Source organism: Panthera leo, chromosome E2 (assembly GCF_018350215.1).
Source record: "Panthera leo isolate Ple1 chromosome E2, P.leo_Ple1_pat1.1, whole genome shotgun sequence".
NCBI classification, from domain to species: domain Eukaryota; kingdom Metazoa; phylum Chordata; class Mammalia; order Carnivora; family Felidae; genus Panthera; species Panthera leo.
In genome coordinates, this window is record NC_056693.1 from 11,598,509 (window position 1) to 11,622,418 (window position 23,910).

Sequence of the window (23,910 nt, forward strand, 5' to 3'; positions counted from 1 at the left end):
CCTCACGGACTGCAGCAGAAGCACTTCTGATGAACAAGGAGCCGCCACCTAGACACCCAGGTGTGGGCAGGACTTGCCACGTGGGCTCCTAGCGTTGGCTCCTGTCCCCAGACCCAACCAGCTTCCTCCCCAGCTATCCCTGGTGGCTGGACACTGACCACACAGATGACACCGAGGCCAGGTAAAGGGAATTAAATAGCGAGTGATTTTATTTCATTAGAGATAAAACCAGCAGCATCACAGCCTGAGCCCTCACCCCACCCCCCCAGCCCCCCACACTTCTGCCTAATGTCGGTAATGGGGACTTCGAGATCGCGACCTTGAGCGCCTGGAGAGAGAAAGGAGGGACCCCGTGAGGGCTGGGGGAAGCAGCCACACCGCATACACACGCACCCGTGACCGGGAGCGAGCTGCAGAGGGAGGGACGCTAACGGGACCAGGCCAGCCTCCACACGCAGAGGGGTACAGAGAGGGGATGGAGAATCGAGGCAGGGACGTCACGTTCCAGGGAGCGGGGCTGGCTTGCTTACCTTCGGGAAGAGCTGTATTCTCGACCTGGAAAGAAAAGAGAACAAAGCACACACACGCCCAGGGACGGGGCGCCAGGGCTGGACTTCCGACGCGGCATCCAGCGGCGGCCGTGGGGATACTTACTGTAACGGGGGGAGGGTGAGCGGCTCTGCCGGCTGTACTGACGTTCCCATTCTTCTCTCTCCTTCTCTCTGCGTTCCCGCTCCCTGCAGAGAAAGGGAGGCGACCCAGGGGAAGGCATGAGCACGCGGAGAGAATGCTGAACTTGAGGGCGGGCTGGGTTGCCTGCCCGGGGCAGGTGCCTCCAACATCCCAGTCCAAGGGCAGGGTAAACCCAAGGGCAGGTACTGCTGCCGTCCTTGATTGGAAATGAGAACACTGAGCTCAGAGGGAACAGGCTGGGCAGAGCCAGGACTGGAATGTCAGTCGGCCTGGCTTTGAAAGGCCTGCTGAACAAACATACAGAACTGGAAAGTTTGGCCACTTCCTGTCAGTTTAGGTGGTCTCAAAACACAGGGACTCACACACTACGTGCTTTACCAGCCTTTGTCATGAAGTCGGGGACTGGGCCCCTTCTCCTCGCCTGGCCCTGATCTCAGTGAATCCAGCCAACAAGCCTGTAAGGAGGGACAACTGTTCGTCCTCATTTAGCAGACGAGCAAACGGAGGCCCAGACAGGAAGAAGGCCCACAGCTGGGGGCGGCCGAGGCAGGATCAGAACTGGCCACAAGGCTGAGTCCCTGGGCACTCTGCTTCCCCACCTGACAAGCAGGCAGCATCCTCAGAGGCACACATGATGGGCTCGCAAAAAGCCAACCACAGTGACAAATACAACGAGCAGACTTCTGACATGCTAGGGACTGTGCTGGAAGCCCCACGGAAGGATCCCCCGGAGAGGAAGTGGAGAGTCCCCGCTCAAAGGTGAAGTTGCTTGTCTGAGGACCCACATCAAGTACGAGTGGAACCAGAAAGAAACATGGCCCTGCCACCGACGGACTCTCCTCCTCGCCAACACTGAGCACTTAGATCTCTGGTTCTGCACACTGGCCCCGAGCGAGCAGGCCTACGGTTTCTGAGCACTAGTCCCTGAGCTGCCCTGTGAGGTCGTCACCAAGATCTGTCCTGGCTGCAGAGTATGAAGTGAGGTTTTAAGTGAAATAAGATAAATAAAAATAATGAAAAAAAAAAAAAGGAGTGGACGCCTGGGTGGCTCAGTCAGTTAAGCACTGGACTTCAGCTCAGCTCATGATCTTGTGGTTCGTGGGTTTGAGACCTGCGTCAGGCTCTGAGCTGTCAGCACAGCCTGCCTCAGATTCTGGGTCTCCCTTGCTTTCCGCCCCTCCCCCGCTTGTGTTTTCTCTCCTCCCCCCCCCCTTCTCAAAAATAAATTAAAAAAAAAACGAAAAACCATCTGAAGTGAGGAAAGAGCTGGCAACCACCCCTGGGGCCACACGGTCACAGAGAGGCAGAGCTGGAACTCGACTTCACGTCTGTCTGACCCAGGCCCCGAGCCTGTCCACTTTGCAGTGAGGAGTTGAGGAACAGAAGGGGAGAAGAGGAAGCCGCCACGGGGTTGGCTTACTAAGCACCACTTCTGTGTTCCGGGGGCTGAGCGCACAGCAGGGACCCAGCACCGAACCTGTCCTCATCTCACTTTGAGGGGCATCAACTAGTAAGCGCAGTAACAGAACAGTACGTGCCAAGTGGGGGTTAGTGCTCTGAAGAAAACACGGCAGGCTTGGGGGACGGAGCATTTGGGGGCGCTACTCTAGACAGGACAGTCAGGGAGCCCCCCTCCGGGAACCCCCCCACGAATGAAGCCAGGCAAAGGAACAGCAGAGGTTCCGTGCTCCGGGGCCGGCAGAGCCAGAAGGAGACACGGCAGGCGCGGCACAAAAGCCGAGGACAGAGGGAGGACACTGAGGGCCAGGCGGGCACTTTGCCTTCCGCTCCTAGGGCTGGAGCAGACAACGGGGCTCTAGCTAGGGACCAGGCGGTTGAGAACACTGGGCAGCCCACGAGCGGGGGGCTGTGACCTAGAGGCAGGAGTGCGACGGTCTTACTTCATGCGGATCTTGCGGGCCATGGCTCGGAGCTCGTCTTCCCGCTCCTGTGGCAGAGATGGCCGTGAGGGCGGGCCCGGCTGGCAGCCCGTCCCGCCCCCACTCCTCAGTCTCACTCCTACCTGGCGCTCATGCTCCTGCTGTATCATCTTCTCCTGCGCTGCCTTCTTATCCGCCTTGACTGGAGTGAAAGAGGGACACGATAGCTGAGGGGTGCCCTCAAGAGCCCCCGCTCTCCCGATGCCAAAGCTGAGCCCAGAGAGGCCCACCGGACGGCCAAGGCCCTTGGCGTGGTGGCCGAACGGCGTGCACGCCGATGCCCGCCCGTGCAGGGAAGGGCAGGGCCTCCCCCACGGGACGCTGGGAAGGGGCCGGGGAGACCGGGTGCACGTGGTGGCACATACACTGCCTGTTCAGTGCCTTCTGCATCCTCAGCTTCAGCTTCTCCTGTGGCGTCAGCTTGGGCTGGGGAAGGGGGAGAAGAGGCGGGAGAGGGGGTGGGTGTCCGGAGCTCCCACGACCTACCTCATCCAAGAGCCTGGGTCTTGCGGGGGCGCGTGGGGAGGAGGCACAGGCCGCGGATGCCCGCCACAAGGGTCTGGGAAGCCCGGGGACGGCTGGAGCCCCGCTGGACAGTGAGGAGGGGAGGGGGACGCAGATCTCACGGGGCAGAGCATTCCCAGCCCCCTTCAACCCCAGGGCTGGATCTCCCGACCCCCCCCCCGGGCCCCCCCTGCAGGCCCACCGGGCCCAGCTCTCGGGCACTGCTGCTGGCGGGAATTAGACGGGCGAGTTCCAAATTCTTACTGACTTTGGCAGCTCCTGTCTCTTTACCAGCGGCAGGTTCGGTCCTGGGAGGAGGAAAGGACGGCTGCCACCTCTGACCCCAGGCAACCTCGGGAGTGTCTGAGGGCAGTGGGCCTCGGACACCCCCGAGGAGACACTGTGCCTCTCGGCTCTCTCGAGACGGGGGCCGTGTCCCCTAAACCCTCACCCGAGGTAGGGCCGCGACGCCTCAGACGCCCCTCAGATCTACCCTCCCGGGTTGGGGCCACGTGCCCCTCAGACCTCCCGAGGCGGGACCAAGCTGTCTTCAGAAAGAGAACGGTGGGGCTCAGCCACCTGGCCCGAGGCTGACGACCGTCTTCCGCCAGCCCCCCTGCCCCCGCTTACTTTTTCAGCTTCTCGCCCACAGCAGGGGACGCCGCCGGCCTGGTCAGCTTCTCCCTTGGGGGCGATGGCGAGTGGCTCTGGCTGCGGCTGCGGCTGCGGCTGCGGCTGCGGCTGCGGCTGGGGCTGCGGCTCTGAGTCAGGCTGCGACTGCGGGACGGGCTGAGGGACCAGCTGCTGCGGCTGCGGCTACTGCTGTGGTGCCGGGGGCCCCGGCCGCCCCGCCTGTACCGGTCCCCGGAGCGGGAGCGGCTCCTAGGGGCACGGGGGGGGGGGGGGGGGCAGAGGGGGGCCGTGAGGAGCCACGGAGCCCCCCCCCCCGCACACCCCCGCCTGGGCTCCAAGTCGACAGCCGTCCGCTAGGCCCTACGGTAGGTCCAGGTGCCATCACCCGCTTCTCTCCAGCTGCCTTCTCCTCGGCTGCCCCCTGGCCTTGCTCGGTGTCTACACAGAGACCACCCTCCACATACGACCACCCTGAAATGGCTCCCCGCTTCTCGCTCACGAGACACCTTCTCACCCACTTCCCTGGGAGGTGACCTCTGGGAGGCTGGGACGTGGCTGGCCGGCTCCCCCCTTTACTCACCGTGCCCAGCTCTGGGCGCCCGGGGGCTGTGACCCCACCTACACCCTCAGCACCTCCTTACCTGCGTGCCCACTCTCCCCACCAATCCAGAGCACAGATCCCACGAGACCCACTCTGGGGACATGTAGCCCCATCCCTCCTCTGCTCAGGACCCCGGGGGCTCCTCAGCGATGGCTCACCCTCAGACTGGCATTCAAGATGTGGCCAGGCCCCCTTCCTCCAACCCCAGCCTTTCTCCCGTGGTCACCCTGGGTCAGGCTACAGAGAACCATCCGGAAGCCAAATCCACACCACACACTGATCCTGTCAGGGAGGAGCTGTCCGAGTTTTCACAAAACTCAAACTCGCTGACAACACGGAGAAAACCAACTACCCTTTAAAAATCCAGACTCTCAACTTCTCTCGAGAAACCACAAGACAGAACAACACCGGGCCTGCTGCTGCGCGGCCAACAACCCGACTCGACGGGACGCGTGCGCCCCGGTCCGCCGGGCCCCACCTGGCCCCTTTGTTTCAGACACCAGCCCCTGGAGGCAGCTGACGTGGAGATGCGCGCCGCAGGACAGGTGGCAGAGCTGACGGAAGAAGCGCTCCCCCAACGCCAGCGCCCCGGTGGGGCAGTCCCCTGCGTTACCCGTCACACCTTCCCGCCGACTCAGCGAGAGCAACACTCTCCTAATTTTACGGATGAGAAAAACGAAGCCCTGAAAGTTTACCAGCAGGGCCAGGATTTAAAGCCAGGCAGACGCCCCACAGCCCACACTCCGCGGGCTGAGCCATGCTGCCTTCACACAGGCAGCCCTGATCCCACCGGGTCAGAGCCCAGGGAGGACATTCCAGTCCCCAGATGCTTCGCTTCCTGCCTCAGCAGCAGCACCTCTCTGCCCAGAGTACCCCAGGCCTAAAGGCCAGCCAGGTCCCCAGTGCCAACCAAAGGGCACCCTGGAGTGTCCACGTACCACTCCAGACACAACCCCCCCACCCGAACTGGCCCGGGGACTCCCCAGGAGAGGAGCAGCTCAGTCTCCCGTCCCCACTGCGTCCCCGAGGATGTGGCCGTGCTCCACCCCGCGTCACCACACACGGAGAACAGGCGGCACACGCCTCCCTCTGCAAACCGAGCGCTTCCCCACAAAACAGCAGTGGCCTGGTCCCCTAGAGCCTGGTCTCGCTGACGTCGGGCCATGCCCACCCCCCGGTCCCGCGCCCACCTCCCCCAACCCCACACGCAAACACACGCCAGCCTCACGCACCTGCTTCTGCGCCGGGGCCCGTAACCACCACGCCGGGCGGGTGAACGGGAGTACCGGTGTCCGTCTCGGGAGCCCCCACCTGAGTGCCGCCGGCCACGGCTACGGGACCGAGAATAGCGCCGGGAGCGGGACCGGGAGCGGGACCAGGACCGGGAGCGGGAGCGTGCGTGGCGGCCAGAACGGTAGTAGCCCCCGCCACGGCGGGAGCGGGAGCTGGAGCGGGAACTGGAGCGGGAGCTGGAGGTCCTCGAGGCAGAAGAAGAGGAGGAGGAGGAGGAGGAGGAGGAGCGGCGGCTGCAGGCGGGGCACGGAGGGCCGGTCAGCATGGGCCTGGGCCGTGGCCCCCCACTGCCCTGGGTCCCCCCCACGGTGGCCGGGGGCGTAGGACGGGCAGCGTGAGCGTTACCGACCGGGCGCTGGCATTACGTCCCGGTGCGGGGCCGCCGGGCTGGGGGGGCGCGGGGGGCTTCCCTGTGGTGGCCCCTGATGCGGCTGCTGCCGCCGCTGCTGCGGCTGCCTCCTCATCGCTGCCCCCAAAACTCGTGATGAACGTGATCTTCTCCTCGCGGCCTGGGGTCGGGGAGCGGGAGCGGGAGCGGGACTCGGAGCTGGACTCTGAGGGTGACCTACAGGGCAGGGAGGAGGGGGCTCGTTGCCAGGCTCCCCGGGAGCCCCCTGGCTAAGCAAACACAGCACAGAGCCACAGATGAGGACGGTGAGAAACTCAGACGAGAAACTCGGCTTTGTAAGGGTCTGACTCCCAACCACGGAGCCTCCTCAAAGTAAGTAAGAAAGCGAGTGACAGAAAAACGTATCGACCTCATGGAACTGTTAAAAGGCAATGAACACATCCGAAAGATCTCCTCAACGTAGCTGTCAAACAAGTTCTGAAACGTTAAGCGTGGTTGAATTCCATCATCACAAAGGAGAACTACCTACATCCCTGACGGCTCCTCTGTACCAAGCGCTTGCCTGTGCCAGACCTTGGACTGAAAGGCACACGCCTCGCCTTACCTACTCTTCCCTGAGCCCAGAGAGGCAGGTCCCTCCCTCTGCACCCTGAAAAGCGTACGGGGGTCAGACTGATGTCCGTCCAACCTCAAGGCCCCTGCCCCAACTACTCCCACATCCCGAAGACACACATGGGCAAGGCCAGGCCCTTCTGGGCCATATTTCTCACTGGTTATTTCTGGGAGTTTAGATCAAAGAGACTTCTGATTTCTACGTCAGGGCTTTCTATCACGCTTGGTGATTTTTAACACACAACCACGTCGTGTTTAAATCAGAAGATCAAAGAAGGTTCACGTTTAAAGGAAAAAAAAAAACTGGGAAAACAGAGTAACATTCTGAAAAACAGAAAAATGATTCAGACCCACAGGTGACACCAGGTGCCAGTCTGAGGTCTCAGAGCAGCCTACAGGGTGGCCCCGCGCCTCCTCCCCAGCCCTGCCCTTCCTTGGGCCCTGGAAACTCACCGCTTATAGGGGTCGTAGGTGGGGCTGTCTCGGCGGGCGTAGCTGTGGAGAGAACGGGGCGGGACAAGCAGGGACTGGGCATCTGAGTGGGCACGGAATTGCACCCGTTCCCCCAACCGAGGCACTCAAGGCCAGGTACTGGGTCCATGGAGGAGGCGGCTGCGGCCAGGTTCCAAGCCCTACCTTGATCCCTCTGCCCGCCTCGCCTCAGATCTGTCCAAAGCCTGAACCTCGGCCACACACCACAAACAGTGAATGTCCTGGGCCCCTCCTGACCCTGAGCAGCAAGGACTTCAGCGGCCTCAATCCTCCTTGGGCTCTGAACCCTAGACTGAAGTGTCCCTCCTGCCACTCCCAAGTCCTTGGTTCTGCTAACTGGGTCCTGGCTTGTTAATGACAACAATAAAACTAGAAAAGCTACCTCAACTGCTTCACAACTCTGCCATGGGTAATGTAATCATTCACACCTCAGAGCTGAAGAAACTGAGGTCCAGAGATAGAGAGCCACTTGCCCAGCATCACACAGCTCCTAAACGAAGGAGCTGGGATTCACAGCTAGGCCCTATGACCCTGAGCGCATGCTTTCATGCACTACACTGACGACCTCTAGGGGAGAATGGTGACAGCAAGAATCCATGCAGCTTGTGGAGGAACCCTTTCCAGACCCCACACCAAGCCCTGTGAACCCACAAGAGGCTGTTTAACCCTCACAGCTCCCCTCAAGGACCCTCCCCGACCAGAGGAGACACAGCAAAAAGCGGCATGGGTTTGCCCGCGGCCTCCAGGGCTAAGAAGCTGCAGCGGGCTCATCTCGAGGCCGCTGGACTAGGTGGGCTCTCCACACCCCACCTCTGCCTCACCCAAACCCGCCCCAGGCCTCAAAGTGGGCACTGGCTCGCCCCCAATCCTGGGAGATGACAATGCCTCTTTTCCAAAGGAGGAAACCGAAGATAGAAGTCACTTGCCCCAAATCTGACAAGGACACAGCCCAGGAGGAGAACCAGGCAGGACTTCAGGGACAGGTCTGTTCCCCGTGACTCTGCCCTCAGCTACTCCACACCACCTCCCCACAGGTGTCTGGGATGCCTGGCAAGAGTCCCAAGTCCAGCAGGGTACGGGGAGTGGCTGGCAGGGCAGGGCATCCACACGCCCCTCAGCCACTCCTATTCTGAATCTTTCGCATTTACTGCCTCACTAGGAGGACTCTGTCCACAAACGAAAGCGTGCCCCCGAAGAGTCTCCTTGAGCCCCAGCCCCTCCCCCAGAGCCCGGAAAGAATGAGGCTGGCAGGGCACAGGGGAGAACCCGACCTACCTGGGTGGGCTGATCTTGCGGCCCCTTAGTCGCTTTTCCCGGAACTCCCTCCGCTGGCGCCGGGAGCGACGGCCCTGGAGTAGGATGGGCACCTGGCCGGTGAGGGCTATGCCCTCCCTGACGCACACCCCTGCCCCACCCCCCCGACCCGGCCCTCACCGAATACATGGCTTTCTCTTCCTCAAGAGCCTTGGCATGTTTGATCGCCTCCGCCTCCTCCTTGTCTTTCCGGAGCATCCTGTGGAAGGAGAGGACGGTGACAATGGAGGAGTGGGCAGGCCACAAGCAGGGCTGTCGCAGGAAGCGCGGGATCCCATGCCATCCTGGAGTCTCTCACTCGTTCAGCACTATTATTGAGCACCTACTACGTGCAAACGCTATTTTACACATTGGTGATTCAGCACTGAAAACAAACAAAAATCCTTGCCCTCACAGGCTTACGTTCTGGGGACAAGACGGACCATGACCGAGGTATTAGGTTAGATGGTGACAACCTTGACTGTAGAAGGGGGAAGAAAGTGCCAGGGAACTGGCAGAATCTGCTACAGCTTTCGACAGGGAGGTCAGAGAAGCCACGCAGAGAAAGGGAGGGCTAAGCAGCAGCCTCGGGGAGTAAGCCACACAGAAGCCAGCAGAGCCAACAGCACGGTGGCCTAAAGCTGGTCGGGGGATGGCTTGGGGGTAAGGAGGCCAGGGAGGCTGGGGGCGGGGTGTGGGAAGAGGGGCAGAGGACCAGACAGGTAAGACTTCGTGGCCATGGTGAGGACTCTGGCTGCCCGAGTGACGGGGTGGTCACGGAGGGTTCTGGGCAGAGGGTGCTGTGTTCAGACAGGATTATTCAGATTCGGACTCAATCCTCTATTAGCTGGGACTGTTCTATGTGATCTGCACAGGGTGGGACTCGGGGAAGAGGCTCCATTCGGCAAGCGCAAATAAGTGATCCAGTGAATGAAGCCTCTCCACCAGAGGGTGCTGTCCACCAGGCCCAGGAGCCCCGTGAGCTTTTAGGGGTCAGACAGCCAAAGTCACATGGAGTTGGGCGCAGCCTCAGTTTCTGCACAGGCAAGGCCCGGTCGTAAGTATCCATCCCACGAGCTCAGGAGTCTGTGTGTGTGAAGAACCCGGCACGGGGCCAGGCACACTAGTGCTCAGGAATAAAGTGGCCGTTGGTAGCAGGGGTAATGACAAATGCCAGGTCCGGAGTGGGGAGAACCAGCCAGCGGGCCTCACCTGACAAAGTCACCGTCGGCCATGCCATAGGTCGTGGCCTGTTTGTTGAGATCTGCCACCTGCTCCTGGTTCAGTTCGTCCACGTCCACCTCCACGTCTGCACCAAGAGAAAGGCCGTCAGGGACCAAAGCCGAGTGAGAGGACCGGGGAGAAGGGGCAGTGCCCCGGGAGGTGGGGGCACGAGGGGACGCCCACCAGACTGCAGGCCTCTGCAGGGAGGGAACAAGTCAGCTCATCTCAGCATCCCCAAGCTGGCACAGGGCTTGGCCAGAGGCGAGCACAACGAAGGGCAAGGGGCGGGGGAGAGGCAATGCAATGGATGAGGGTCCAAATGTAGAGCACCGGGATGGACGAGCAAGACAAGAGGAGGCAGCGATGCAGGATACGTGAAGGGGGACGGGGGTGGGTAAAGATCTAAGTGGGCAGGAGGCAGGGGGTGGACGTCACGGGTTTTCAGGAGCTGGATGCACCATGACTAAGTGGAAGGTAGGATGGACCCCTTACATGTGTGTGATAAGCAGCAGCTGGCTGAGGAGGGGAAACAGGTAGCTGGCTGGAGCCATGGATATTTGGGTAGGGGGCGAACAGCAGTGCTGGGGGGTGGGGGGCGGCAGGGGATGGCTCTGGAACTGAATGAACACTTGTTTTCCAGAGGGGAGAGAAAAACAGGGAGACAGGCTGACCAAGTAGAAGAGAACGGAGACAGAGCCTAGGTGGGGACAGTATCATAAGAGCAGGGTCCTAGAAATGAGAGACGACACGTACAGAGAGGGAGGCCGGCAAAGAGGAGCACATGAGTGAGACAGGGAGGACGGCAGAGGCTGGAGCGCCCCAGAGTGGGGGCGGGAGAGACAGGGCTCGTAAGTGCAGGGCGCCCCACAGAGGGTGAGGAACGAGACACGAAAACGATGCCCAGGGACTGCGGGGTGGGGGAGGGCAGAGAGGGGACCCCACCGATGTCGGGGATGACCTCATCTTCGTCCGAGTTGCTCTCCTCCTCAGCTGGCGACTCCTCCTCCTCTGGCTTCTCCGCCACCTTCTCCACCTCGGCCACGGTGCTGTCCTCGTAGGTGTAGCCAATGGAAGCCTTCTTCTCCGCCAGCCTGGGACCGGGGGAGCCCGTGAGCCAGGAAGGCCAAGGGCAGGGCGCAGCCCAGAGCCAAGCCTCGAGGGCACACTGACTCCCTGCACTCTGACCTCTCAAGGGTGCCCTTGCCTCCAGGCCTCCACACGTGCTCTCCCTCAGCCTAGGACCCTCTGCGCCTGCCTCCCACAACCCCTCCCTCTTCCCCCAGACTCCAGTTCCAACACACCAGGAAGTCCTCCCCCAGGCAGGGTCGAGCACCATCCTCAGCTCCTCAGCCCCACCCACATTGGATCATTACTGTCGGGGGACAGATCTGTCTCCCCCACCCCAGAAGTCTGAGCCCGAGACGGCAGGACCCAGTTATCCTGGGTAACAATATGCCCCAGCTTTGCCAGAGCAGAGGAGGGGCCTCATGCATGTCTGTCGCTGAATGAAAGTAGTCAACATTCCCTGCCGCCCTTCTAGTGCCAGCCTGCTCCTGAAAGTAGGCTCCTGGGTAAAGATCAGTCATCAAAAGGCTTCCATTACATCTGCGGAAACTGCAGATGGAGGGAAGCAGCAAGCGCTCAGGATCACAAAGGGGAAGATTCGGCAGCAGGAGGGGAGGAGTCGGGCCCAGGACCGCCGCAGACAAGCGGGCTGAGCGCTGCCCTGGAGGGCACGAGGCTGACCAGAAGAAACGAAGAGAGCAGCGACACTGCCAGCTGAGGACCTCCCCGAACCAGCAGCAGCTCCAGGTAAGGCCCCGCCCTTCCTCCCACCCCTTCCTCTCGAGGGACACGGCTTGAGAAGGCCCCGTCCACAGTGACACTGGCTGCTGCTGAGCACCCGCTTACTGAAGGACACGCACGGGACAGGCCGTCCATAAGCTCCATCGCCCGCAGACAGAGGGGACCCCTGTTAGCCTGTCACATAGGGGAGCACGCCAAAGCTCAGAGAGGGAGTCCTCACGCTCAGGACTCAAACCCGGGCCGGGTCAACCAACGGCACCTCCCACTGCGCTGCAAGCTGGAAACTCAAGGCAGGGGTTTCTGAGCAAATCCTTGCTTCTGGCCACCACTTCCTCCTCTAAATTCTTACTAAGTGGGCGCCCACCGTGTGCCAAGCACTGGCCCCGACTCTGGGGACACTGACGTGGACAAGCTGGATGAGGCCGTGCTGGTGGGGCTCCCAGTCCTCCTGCCTCCCCCGACACCCAACTCACTTCTTCTTCTCATCCTCACTGGGTCTCTGGAGGCCTCCATACAACTCGTCAATGTAGATCTGGTACAGGCACTGCTCCTCGGAGACTGCAGCAAGGCAGAGTGGACGGGGTCACCGGGAATTCAGGAAGCAGGGGACACACGTGTGTGCAGCGGCGGGTAGGAGGGTGGGTACAACCCAAGCACAGCCAGGGACAGAGTCACCGATTTGCAGACCATCATAAACCGTGTGGTGAGGACACACAACTGCAGGTGGCCTTGCCAGGGTAAAGGGACCCAACTGCTCTCTGCCTCGTTTCCTCTGCTGTAGGAGTGAGCTGAGCACCTGGTACCCGGGCCACGTGACTGATCCCCGGAAGGGAGGCCTCGGGTTGGGTCCTTCAGAACCACGGGCTTATCCTGAGCGCTGGATGTCACCCGGACTCCACGGGCTATTCTGCCGGGTGCCTCACCGTGGCTCAAGTTTAAAGTATGTGTTCAGAGCCATCTGGGCTCTCACTTACCCGCAACACCTAACTGGGGAGCTCAGTATTGTATCAGAGACTTCCCTGACGCTCCCTGCAATGAAACACATGCTCCCGACTGGGCGTGGGGCCCTGGGCGAGCCCCCTTCCCCTGGGCGTCAGCTCTACTACCCAAAAAGTCAGGTGGGTGGGCCGGGCGAGGCTGGAGGTGGCGCAGCACTGTCCCTTGCTGCAGTGACCACTCTGGTTCCCGCCCATGGCAAGAAAGGGCCCTGTTGGCCTATCTCATGCAGGGGCCTCGCTCTCCCTACTCCAGCCACATAGGCCTTCGCCCTGTCCCCACAAAGTACCTACCTCCACCACCCCTACAGGCCTCTCCTTGCCAGAGAGCTCCTCTCCACCCCTCCCTGACCCTGGCCTCGGTCAAGGACCTCAGAGAATGGCCCACTGTGTGCTAGAACGCCACCTGAGTTTGCAATCACCACCCACTCTGGTGACTATGTGGCCGTTGCCCTCTCCCCGAGGAGACCCCCTGGCCCCAGAGGAGCATGTGATGTACCTCAGGTGCTCAGGAATTGTGGCAATGAATGAGTGAGGAGTCAGAACAAAAGGAAACTCTGACTCCATCACCAACAACCCTTGTGACCTCAGGTGAAAGCAAAAACGGATGATAAATCTCCCTGACTCTAACACCTCATCAGCTGCTAGAATTTTGGCAATCTTTGATTTTAGAGATGCTGAAATGTCTACCTTAGAAACAAAAAAAAAAAAAAAAAAAAAAAAAAAAGGGTATAGCAAACACACGGCAGTGGCTGACTGTGCCAGGCTCGGTGCTGGGCCTTCACGCACCCCTCCCCAAACTTTTACACCCACCCTGGGGGACAAAAACCAACATCACCACCCTTCTCCGGGTGGGGGACAGCAAGGCCCGCCAGGCTGAGGGACTTGCAGGTGGGCCTGTCCTCTCTTTAACTCAACAGGGAAGCCCTGGAAGGGGAAGTCTCAAAGCCCGTCTCAGGGGGTGAGCTAAAGCTCAGAGTTGTCCACCAGGAGGCAGCAGTGGTTAAGGGTAGGGTAAGAATCCCAGCTCCCTAGACAGTGTTCCCACCAACTCCTGAGCCTCAACATACTTGTCTGTAAAATGGGTACCACCCCTAGGTGACTGTGCAGATGTAATCAGATATAATGAGATAATACAGATAAAAAACTCAGGGTCCGAATATCCCTGGGCAAGCCCAGAGTGGGAAGAAATCTGAGCCTCCATTTTCTCATTTGTGAAAACAGCAGTGGTGACGGCTCAGAGAACAATACCAGACATACACAAATATATACGAATGCTGGGCAGATTGTTAAACTCTAATATTTCTAAACAATTCCTAAAACACGTTTCCTCTTTAAAAGTGACATTCCGACCCAAACAGGCAGGGTGAACATCACACAGGGAAACAATGTGTTCTTGCTATTTTCCCCAATTTTTCAGGGAAAAAGACCACAGAGGCAGACGGTATGGGATGTGGAAGTGACCTCAACAGGACCACCTCACCCAGCAGATATCACTGTACTGGGTCCAGAGACGGAGGCGCAGGAGGGAGAGAGCTGGGAGCAAACCCCAGGTCCCTTAGGAGAAACCACTGGGGTAAAACTGGTGTTTCCATCCGCATGGACTCCCAACCCACTCCCCGCACCCCAGCTCACTCACTGCCAGCAAAGTCGTTCTGCACCAGGCCTCGGTAGCGCTCGTAGTTACATTTCCGCTCGTCCGACTCCTGTTCTGGGGAGCTTTGGAGGAGGTCAAGATGTTGAGATGAGAGGGGGAGGGCAGGCCCCACCCCAAGCCAGCAGGAGTTGGATGAGGAGCTGGGCTTGGGCTGGGAGGCTCCCCACCAGCACACCTCCTCCTTCCCAGGAAGGTGATGGGCAGGCAAGGGTTTGGGGAAGAAGAGGCAGCAAGGGTCAGACTCCCTGTCTGGCAAGCCTTAGGGAAGCTGCTTACATGGTGGTGAGCAGCGGGGGGGTGTAGTCGGGGATGTAGTCAAGGTGGGCACGGACATCGAAGCGGTCAATCATGTTGTTGGTGTCTCCCTGCCAGGGCATCCTGAAAATGGGGAGCAGGGGAGCAAGGAGTTTAGGGGAACGAGGACTTTAGGGTCCCCAGTGCCCATGTCAATTCCCTGTCACCTCAAACTTGGGAGCCTGACCCTCAGCTCCTGTGATCTTCCAGGCCATGGACCCCACCATCCCCCCCCCCCCCCCCCCCACTTCTCACTCATTTCCCCGAATCCACATTCAGGCTCCTGGCCTGGTTAGGGCCTGAATAGGGCCCTGAGAAAACAAGGGCCCTAATTCGCAGAACCAAACGAGAGAGAAACTTGAGCCAGGTCCCAGGGGCCGCTTTCTAAGCCCCGGTCACCTTGAAACATCCCCTGTGGCAAGCCACTTCCCATTTCATCTGGGCCCCTGGCACCGGCCTCACCCATTCCCCTCTAAGTACCCCAACCACCTCTGTACCCCAGGGCCTCTGCCAACCCCTGCTGGCTCTCCTCAGCCAGTGACGGTCACCTTCTCGTGTAAGGCAAGCGTTCCTTGCCTGAGTCCCCAAAGGTCTATTCATACCCTCGGTCTCTTCTGACCTCCAGCCCTCAGACACAGACACGACCCTGCCCTTCAAGCTCAGTCTTACATGTTAACGGGGCTCTCGGCGGCCAGGGCGACGGCAGAATCCAGGTGCACCTTGCAAGCTCGGCCGTGCACTTGCAGGAACTGGGCTGGGTCCTTCTTCTGCAGGGGTAGATGGACGGAGGTCACCACCCCACTGAGCTCCAAGCCCTGCCAGCACTCCGCAACCAAGCTTAGCAGTAGGCTCACTTCTGATGTCAAGTGCGCCGTACTTCAGAGGGAAACTAAGCTGCATGGGGGTGGCAGGACTAACGGGAGCCACCTAACCTCTAGGGACAGGGGGCCTTGTGATGGTGGAAAAAGGCTCTGAGCTCTGGTCCAACTTTCTGTAGAGCAAGTACCAAGACCTCCTGCCCCTAAAATGTTATCTCCCGAGCATTCACATCCCTCCCCCGCCGCTCATTCAGAGCCAGGTGTGAGCACTAGTGGCTTGGACTGGCCTGTAAGACACACCAGGACCACGTGAGCTCATGAAAAGATCAGTGTCACGACTCATCACAGAAATATCAGAACCACGAGACACTGCTTCACATTCGCTAGGAAAGCTAAAACGGAAAAGACAGATATTGACAATACTGACAAGAGTATGGAGAAATTAAGTTCTTGAAAAGTTAAACTACTGCCCTAAGACGCAGCAACTCCACTCCCGAGGATACACCGCAAGAACTAAAAATAGATATTCAAATACTTGTACACAAATATTCAGGCTGCACGATTCACCAACAGTCCCAAGATGGAAACAATCAAATGTCCATCAACAGATGATCGATAAACAAAACGTGGTCTATTTAGACAATGGAAAATTACCAATATAAATGAAGAAGTGACAGGTGCTACGACATGGATGAACCTTGAAAATATAACGTTAAGGGGCGCCTGGGTGGCTCAGTCGGTTAAGCGTCCGACTTCGGCTCAGGTCAAGATCTCACAGTTCGTGAGTTCTAGCCCCGCATCGGGCTCTGGGCTGACAGCTCAGAGCCTGGAGCCTGCTTCCGATTCTGTGTCTCCCTCTCTCTCTGCCCCTCCCTTGTTCATGCTCTGTCTCTCTCTGTCCCAAAAATAAATAAACGTTAAAAAAAAAAAAAATTTTTTTTAAAATATATAACGTTAAGTGAACGAAGTCAGTCACAAAAAGCACGTGTTGTATGACTCCATTTATGTGAAATGTCCAGAAGAGGTGAATCCACAGAGACAGGAAGTAGATTAGCAGCTACCCAGCGGTGGGAAGTTGGGGGTACTGACTGCTAATGGGTATGGGATTCTTTTGGGGTCTTTTTGGGGTTGTAATTTTCTAAAATTACAACGTGGTGATGGATATACACGCCTGTGAATATACTGGAAACCGCTGAGCTGCATGGTATGTGAATTCTACCTCAATAAAGCTGTTAAAAAGGTACCAACAGAGAGGAGAATGTCCCCCGAGTCTACGCCCCTCAGGCTTGAGCCACTGTGTGGGGGGTCACGACTCCAAGTCACCATGAGGGTGTGAGGAAAGGATACAACCTAGCACCGGAGCTCCCACTGCCCAGCTTCCCGAGTGCCAGGTCTTGGCTGGGCTCCTGCTGTGCGCCACGTCACAGAACCCACAGGAGCCACGAGAAGGGCTGCCGGGCTATCCACTGAATGCCGGCAACACTCCTGGCAACGCCTCCCCAGAGCCCAACCCTCTCTCATCAGGCCCTGGTCCAGCCAGTACCTCCTCTCCCCAGACCCCCTGGCAGCCTCCTCTCGGGCTCCCTGCTGACGGCCCCCTTGCCCTCCGCAGGGCCTGGGGGTTCTGCCAAGGCCTCTCAGGCCACATCCCTCTCTGACGTCTCTCCCCTGGCTCCGCTCCGGGGCACGCTGGCCTCCACGCCATTCCTTGACCACCGCGCCCACGTTCTGCTCTGGACCTCTATGCTCACTCTTCCCTCAGCCGGCAGAGGCTCTAGGAGGTGGCTGCCCCCTCGCTTATTTCTGACCTCCTTCTAGAAGCCTTCCTCATCACCTCTAAGTAGTTCCCCGCACAAGCCCGTATTTACTCTTGCTCTCCTGAACTCCACTGTTTTATTATTTTAGAGAAAGCACGCACAGGGGAGAGGAGCAGAGGGAGAGAGAATCTTATGCAGGCTGCACGCTCAGCGCAGGGCCCAACACGGGGCCAACGCTGGGATCGTGACCTCAGCTGAAATCAAGAGGCAGACACTCAACTGACAGCCACCCAGGTGCCCCAACTCCACCTGTTTTCTTCACAACACCTGCTACCGCTTGGTCTTGCACCTTACATTCATTGATCACTTGTCTCCCACTCTAGAACTTAACTCCCACGAGGCAGGGATCTCTGCGTCGTATCCCCAGCGCCGGGAGCAGGGCCTGCCCCACAGCAGGGGCTCGGGAACACTGACAGAACGGAAGAGAGTGAATCCTGACAGATCAGGAGACCGAGCCCCTTGTTTTTCCCTCAGCCCTGTGAGGCCCCTGGCCAAGACCCCCTCAGCCCCCCTGCGTCTGCTCCTGGCCAAATGCCTGGGGCCCACAGCCATCAAGGGACACTGTTTACAACGGGACTCTGACTGGAACGGGGAAGCCACCGGCTGCGCCTGCACCAAAGGAAGGAGAAAGCATCAGGCTGGGAGTGAAAATCTAAGTCCGGGGCCTGGCTCTGCTAGGAGAGTCTAGGAAAGTCAATAAACTGTCCTAAAAGCCAGGCATTGAGCTAAGCATTTTATGCGCATTTTCTCAAACTTCTCAGCTGTGGGACAAAGGTTAGTAGTGCTCCAGATGAGTAAACGGAGGCTCAGAGGGGTGAGGCCCACGGGCTTGGAATCATGCCAGTAACAAACAGAACTAGGATTTGAACCCAAATGGGTCTGCCCCCAAATCCACTCTTTTTTCAAAAGTAATTTTTTTTTCTAGTAAAAGGCATAGAATACAAAACCCACCACGTTAAGTGCTTTCAAGCGTAGCGTCCGTTACCACGAAGTCACAGGCACCTTGCCGTGCGACTGATCTCTAGCATTTCTTCATCTTGCAAAACTGAAAGTCTATACCCGCTGAGTGACTCCCCTTTTCTCCTCCCCCCAAACCCTCGGGAACCACTTTTCTGTTTCCAGTTTCCTCTTTTAAGTGTATTTATTTTGAGAGTGGGGAGAGGGAGAGAGAAAGAATCCCAAGAGAATTCCGCCCTGACAGCATGGAGCCCGATGCAAGGCTCGATCCCACGACCCTGGGTCATGACTTGACCCGAAATCAAGAGTCGGAGGCTCAACAGGCTGAGCTACCAAGGGGCCCCTCGGTTTCCTGTTTCTAAGGGCCTGACTACTTGCCGATACCTCATATACGTGGAACCTTGCATCACTTTCTGTGACTGGCTCATTTCACTAGGCATCAGGTCTTCACGGTTCCTCTGTGTTGCCGCACGTGACAGGATACCTTTTTTTATTTTTCTCCCTTTTTAAGGCTGAACAATACTCCACCCTATGGACCCACCACATTTCCTTCATCCCTTCATCAGCAGACGGGCCTTTAGGTCGCTTCCCCATCTTGGCTATTGTAATACTGCAAGGAACATGGGGTGTACAGATACCTCTTCAAAATCCAAGACCCATTCTTTCAAGTTTTTATTCAATTAATTTCTACACCCAACGAGAGGCTTAAACTCATGACCTCAGATCAAGAGTCGCATGCTCTTCCAACTGAGCCGGCCAGGCGCCCCCAAAAATCTATTCTTAACCATTGGATTATTCTGCCTCCAGCATCAGATGAAGTCAGAGGAGTTGGTGGACTCTCATTCATTCACTGAATTGATAAGCAGGCACCCACTATGTGCCAGGCCCTGTGCTAGGGCCGTGGCAATGACTGAGACAGCCCCGGCCCTACCCCTCACAGCTCACAGTCCAGTGTCGGGGACAGACCTGTCCCACGCCGCGATGACCTAGAGTGGGCGGCAGGGGGACGGGGGAGCCCAGGGGAACGCCCGACTTGGCCCGGGCGGCGGCTGGCAGGGATTGGGGGCTGAGGGGGTGGTCAGCCTGGGGCTTTCTGGAGGAGATGCCTGAACTGGGCACTGTTTATTTCCCATTTTCTTATCACCAGAGAATTCTGTTTCTCATCCAAACCGAGGACGCGAGCAATGACAGAACCAAGGTCAGGGAGGGAGAGAAAGTAGGCACCGAGGACAAATCAAGAGCAGAGAAACCAGCCTTGTGTGGACACACCCATTCAGCCGGCCACAAACTACCAAGGCTTCTTCAACACTTGCCCCACAGCCTCCTCTCGGCCCAAGAATAAGACGAGAGACCCGTGTGAGCGGCCCCATCCCCTCCCCAAAGCAGCCACCAGCCACTGCCCACAGCTTGACAGCTCAGCTCTGAATGCTGATCACGTTCACGTATGGGGACAATGGAGGCTTGTACAGGCCCACACCATAAAGCACTCCACAGACACTGTCCTTGTTCTTGAATTTCTACCCTGTCACCCAGTGAGAGAGGCTGATGATCACTACTGTCCCGAGAGGGAAAATAAAGCTCAGGGAGCTCCCCTGCTAAAAGAGCCTGGAATCCCAGGCCTTGAGAACCACCCAACTCCAGCCTTCTTTCCTCCACACCACAATTCCAGCTCTACCTGGATAAGAACTTCAGTAGCAAGAGCTAGCGTTCACTGAGCAAGTAAGTCACCCTGGGCAAGCCTGCGCTGAGGTCTGTGTGCCCAATCTCAATGAACAGCCCTGTGAGGGAGGTGCTCACCCCCCACCATTTGTGGCAGACCATCAACTGGCAGCCAACATCTACTCCCCCTCCTTTAATAGTAACAGGCTCCTAACACATCTGGCACAAGGCCATCCAGAATAAAGCCTATGCCTCTAAGCCTTCCTTGCACCTGTACACGACCACGGGGCTACTTTCTGCCTAGTGGGTTAAGTGCGAGTGTTGTGTGCAAACATCTAGAAACTTTCTTCAAAATTGGCATAAGCGCTTTTGCCTCTTTTCCCTCCCTCTTCGTCCCTGCTGGATGGAATGCAGACATGATGGCTAGTGCCTAAGCAGCCCTCTTAGACCTTGAAACAACACTGGTAAGAGAATCCATGTGCAGGTGAACAACTATATGGTCCTTAAGCAGAACTGGCTATTTCTGGGCTTTTGGGGGAAAAAGAAAGAAACTTCTATGTTGTTTAAACCACTAACGTTTTAGGATACATCATTTCAAATGCAAAAAAGGAAACTAGCTCAGGGAGACAGTTACTTGCCCAAGGTCATGCAGTATGTAAGTGGAAGAGCTGGAATTTGAACCCAGACCTCGAGGACTCAAACTCAAAGGCCTTAACCATTTTAATACTTTGCCTCCAGGCTGTGTCACCTTGGACTAGTCGCTTTACCTTTCAGAACCTGTATTTCTGCAGTAAAAGCCCAAGTGAGGTGCTAAGAGAGGTCAAGGTTCAGAGTCTGGTTAGAATGCCAGCTCTGCCCTCTTGCTAAAGGACTGTTGACCATGACTGTCTGAGCCTCAGTTCACTCATCTATGAAATGGAGATAAGAATAAGAACCACCCCCTAGCCTACAGAGAAGATTTGATGAAGCGTAAATGCACGTCAAGCACTTAGCCCAGCGGTTTAACACACAAGTGCTCAAGAGACGAGCCGTTCTTATCAGCATCACCTTAACACAGGCATCAATACCAACCTCCCAGGCCGGCTCAAAGGGCTAGAAAGAATGTACCAATGTAGTAGGCACTGGGTCTGGTACCCCATGAGCTCTTATTATAGCTCAGGACAGCTATTTACTCCTAAGCATTACATCCCTGCCCCACACTGGGGCCTCAACGATGGCCAGCACAGACCCAGGCCCTGCCCTCATGGTCATGTGGTAATCTTTTCGACACCGCCAGAGAGGGGCTCTCCCTTCCGCCCAGTTCCTTCCTGGGTGACAGAAGGCAGGTGAGGAGCTCTCGGAGAATCCCTTCCTACAATAATAGCACTTGTATTTCATTGATGACTATGGGGATGCATCTAAAGCTCTTCTCGCAGAGCCTGCTGTCTCAGAAGGAGCAATTAAAATGATAACTACTCGTATTAGTATTTTTACTCATCTATTCTTTCAAACCATATTGACTGGCCCCAAGCTTAGGATGCAAAGATGACCTGAATACAACCAGTCCCCAGTCTTACAGAGCTAGATACGTGTGTTGTTACGTGTGTGCCAGGGGGCGCCTGGGTGGCTCAGTTGTTTAGAGTCTGACTTCGGCTCAGATTATGATCTCGTGATTCGTGGGTTCAAGCCCCGCGTCGGGCTCTGTGCTGACAGCTCAGAGCCTGGAGCCTGCTTTGGATTCTGTGCCTCCCTCTCTCTCTCTCTGCTTCTCCTCTGCTCACACTCTGTCTCTCTCTCTCTCTTTCTCGAAAATAAACATTAGATTAAAAAAAAAAGAAATTCCTAACGGGAATAACAAGGATTATAATGGCATTTATGGGGACACTTGCTGGAGTATGGGGGATAAGGGAAGACTTCCTTGGAAGTGAGATCTGACGGACGAGCAGCAGCTAGCCGTGCATGGGAAGAGCTCATGCAAAGGCCCGTGGCTCTATAATCCTGAGAAACAAATTGATACTCTTTATACATCTTCTGTGTTAGAGAAATATCACCCTAGATAACAAGGATGGCCAGATGGCTTGAGCAAAGGAACGAGGCAGAAAGCAGGGTGGCACGAGTTTAAAGGGGCAAGGGGGGAGCAGGTGGCAAAAAGCGAGACCACGTGAGGCTTGAAGGCTGTGTTGAGGAGCCTGGCCTTTCTCTCAAGAGCACTAGGGAGCCACGGAGGAGTTCAGAGCAAGTGAAGGACAGGGTCAGCCTTGTGCTTTAGAAAGACCTCTCTAGCCCTGCTGAAGAGGATGGACTGGAGCGGGGCAAGAATGAAGGCCAGGAGACCAGGTAGGGCGCTAAAGCAGTACTGCAGTTGTGAACAGGAACATCTGTATTAATACCGTCTCACAGGAGAATTGAATCTGCTACACAAGTGCCATTTCAAGCTGGGCACGGGGGGAGGGGGGATCTCAAGGGCAAGTAGGAGTTAAATAGGTGAGGGGAGACATTACAGGCACAATGCCCTGTGGTGACAGAGATGGAAATAAGCCCAGTGGAGCAACTCAAGGATGAAGCTGAGAGGCTGGCTGATAGAGGTCAGACCATAAGGGCCTTTCAGGTCACGGGATGGGAGTGTGGTCTCTCCAAAAGCAACCGAAGCATCAAACCGGAGACGAGAGCGGTCAGAGTCTACTTAATGAATACTGACGGCGCTCCTACGGGGTGCCGAGCCAAACCTCAAGAAGGGCCGAGCTTTTCTGGGCGCTGCGAAGACAGCAGGAAGACAGCATCCGGGAGCTGGTCGGTCTTCTACCTGGCCTGCTCTGAGTGTTACAGAGACTTTCCTCCTTCCTGCTCACGCCAGCTCGGTACCGAGCCCGCACCGAACAACGCAGCACGCCATAGCCGAGAGGACGCCTCTGGTTTTTTACCAACGACTGCGCCCGGGAAATATTTTCAAGCCCAGACCTCGCCAGGGTGACCAGGGCCTCGCCCTCCAGGGGAGCCCCCACCCCAGAATAAGGCCGGTTACTCACAATCTTTTCATAGTACTCCCGCCGCCGCTCTGCCCTCTTCTTGTAGTCGACCATCATGCCTCGAAGCTTGCGCTCATGCTTCCGAGCCTCGTGCCACATCGTGGTGAGGCCGAGCTTGGGGCCTCAACCTGGGGGGAGGAGACGGGAGCGTCAGATGCGCTGTAAAAAACCGGAGGGGCAGAAGAACCGAAGTCGCCTAACGAGTTGGTGACAGAACCCATCCTGAACACCAGCTGCTGCAGGGAGGGGAAGGGAGGCTGCAGGACCGCGCGCCAGATGCTGAAGCGCCTCCCTGGCAACTCTGAGCCAACACCCTGGGCGCTCTGGAAACCCCCCAGGCGATTCTGGAGTGAGCCTCCCCGGGGAAGGAGTGTCGTGAGTTCAGGGCGCTAGAATCAAGGATGAAAGGTTTCGGAATGCTGGGAGCGAGCCTTTGATGTAAGGTCTGGAGGCAGAGCCCCAACAGCTGGGGCTGTAGCTCCAGGGAGGCAGAAGGGCGGAAATGGGGTTACCCGTGGCGGCGGGGCACGGTATGAATGCAGGTGAAGACAAGACAAGACTTCATGGGAACAGAGTAGTTGTAAGGGGACGTGGGGGGGGGGGGGTCGGGACCGAGGGCAGGTGAAGGGCGTGGACGAAGGACGACAACGCTCGGGGGCGGAGGGGGAACATGGTGGGGTGCTGTAAATAAAAACCAGAGTGGGGCTGAGGTCTACAGAAGGAATCTGAGTGGCGGGGGCGGGGGGGGGGGGTGAAAATCTGAGGAGAGACCGACGAAGGCGGAGCTGGCAGACGGGAGGGGGTGGGCTGAGCTGAGGGGCAAGGCTTGCAGACGGGGGCGGAGCCCCAGGGTTTGGACTGGGCTCGAGGACCGGGTCGGGGCCTTAGGGTTCGGGATAAGGTTTTTGACAAAGGGGCGGGGCCTGTGGCAAGCGGCGGGGTCCGACGCGGCGAGTTCTGGCCCGCCGCGGGGGCAGGGGCGCGGCCTGAGGCGCGGCAGGCCTGAGGGGGTGCGGGGCCGGCGGCCCTCGGGGCTGGGGCTGAGCAGAGGCTCACGGCACCCCGGGGAAGGGCCGAGACGAGGGCGGAGCTGGGCTGACGCCCGCCCGAAAGCCAGGAGGTCGGGGCCCGCTGCCTGCACTCACCGGCTCGTCGCCGCCTCCCACCGCTGCGCTCGCGCGCGGCCCGCACCGGAAGCGGAAGTGGGAGGCCGCGCGAAAGGGAGGGGCGGAACGTGGCGCAGCGCGCTTCCGCCGACGCGAAGGGCG

General features: G+C 58.0%; 1 protein-coding gene across 4 annotated transcripts; it reads right to left on the reverse strand.

Moving 5' to 3' along the window:
* Positions 1–174: 174 nt before the first annotated feature.
* Positions 175–23,865, reverse strand: LOC122207891 (CLK4 associating serine/arginine rich protein). Of its 4 annotated transcripts, none has more exons than XM_042918224.1 (21): positions 23,788–23,865; positions 22,643–22,770; positions 15,056–15,153; positions 14,369–14,470; positions 14,075–14,154; positions 11,914–11,998; positions 10,577–10,725; positions 9,623–9,719; positions 8,552–8,630; positions 8,393–8,466; positions 7,079–7,120; positions 6,014–6,229; positions 5,604–5,897; positions 3,768–4,019; positions 3,406–3,445; positions 2,999–3,059; positions 2,717–2,775; positions 2,595–2,641; positions 655–889; positions 531–555; positions 175–328 (listed from the first exon to the last, which is right to left on the reverse strand). In XM_042918224.1, exons 2-21 carry the CDS (start codon positions 22,739–22,741, stop codon positions 192–194), a joined length of 2,271 nt encoding a protein of 756 aa, XP_042774158.1. In that variant the 5' UTR covers positions 22,742–22,770; positions 23,788–23,865; the 3' UTR covers positions 175–191. The 4 variants fall into 4 exon arrangements, with proteins under 4 accessions (XP_042774158.1, XP_042774159.1, XP_042774157.1 ...); XM_042918225.1 differs by having other exon boundaries at positions 195–328; positions 655–737; XM_042918223.1 differs by having other exon boundaries at positions 195–555.
* Between the last annotated feature and the right edge of the window lie 45 nt (positions 23,866–23,910).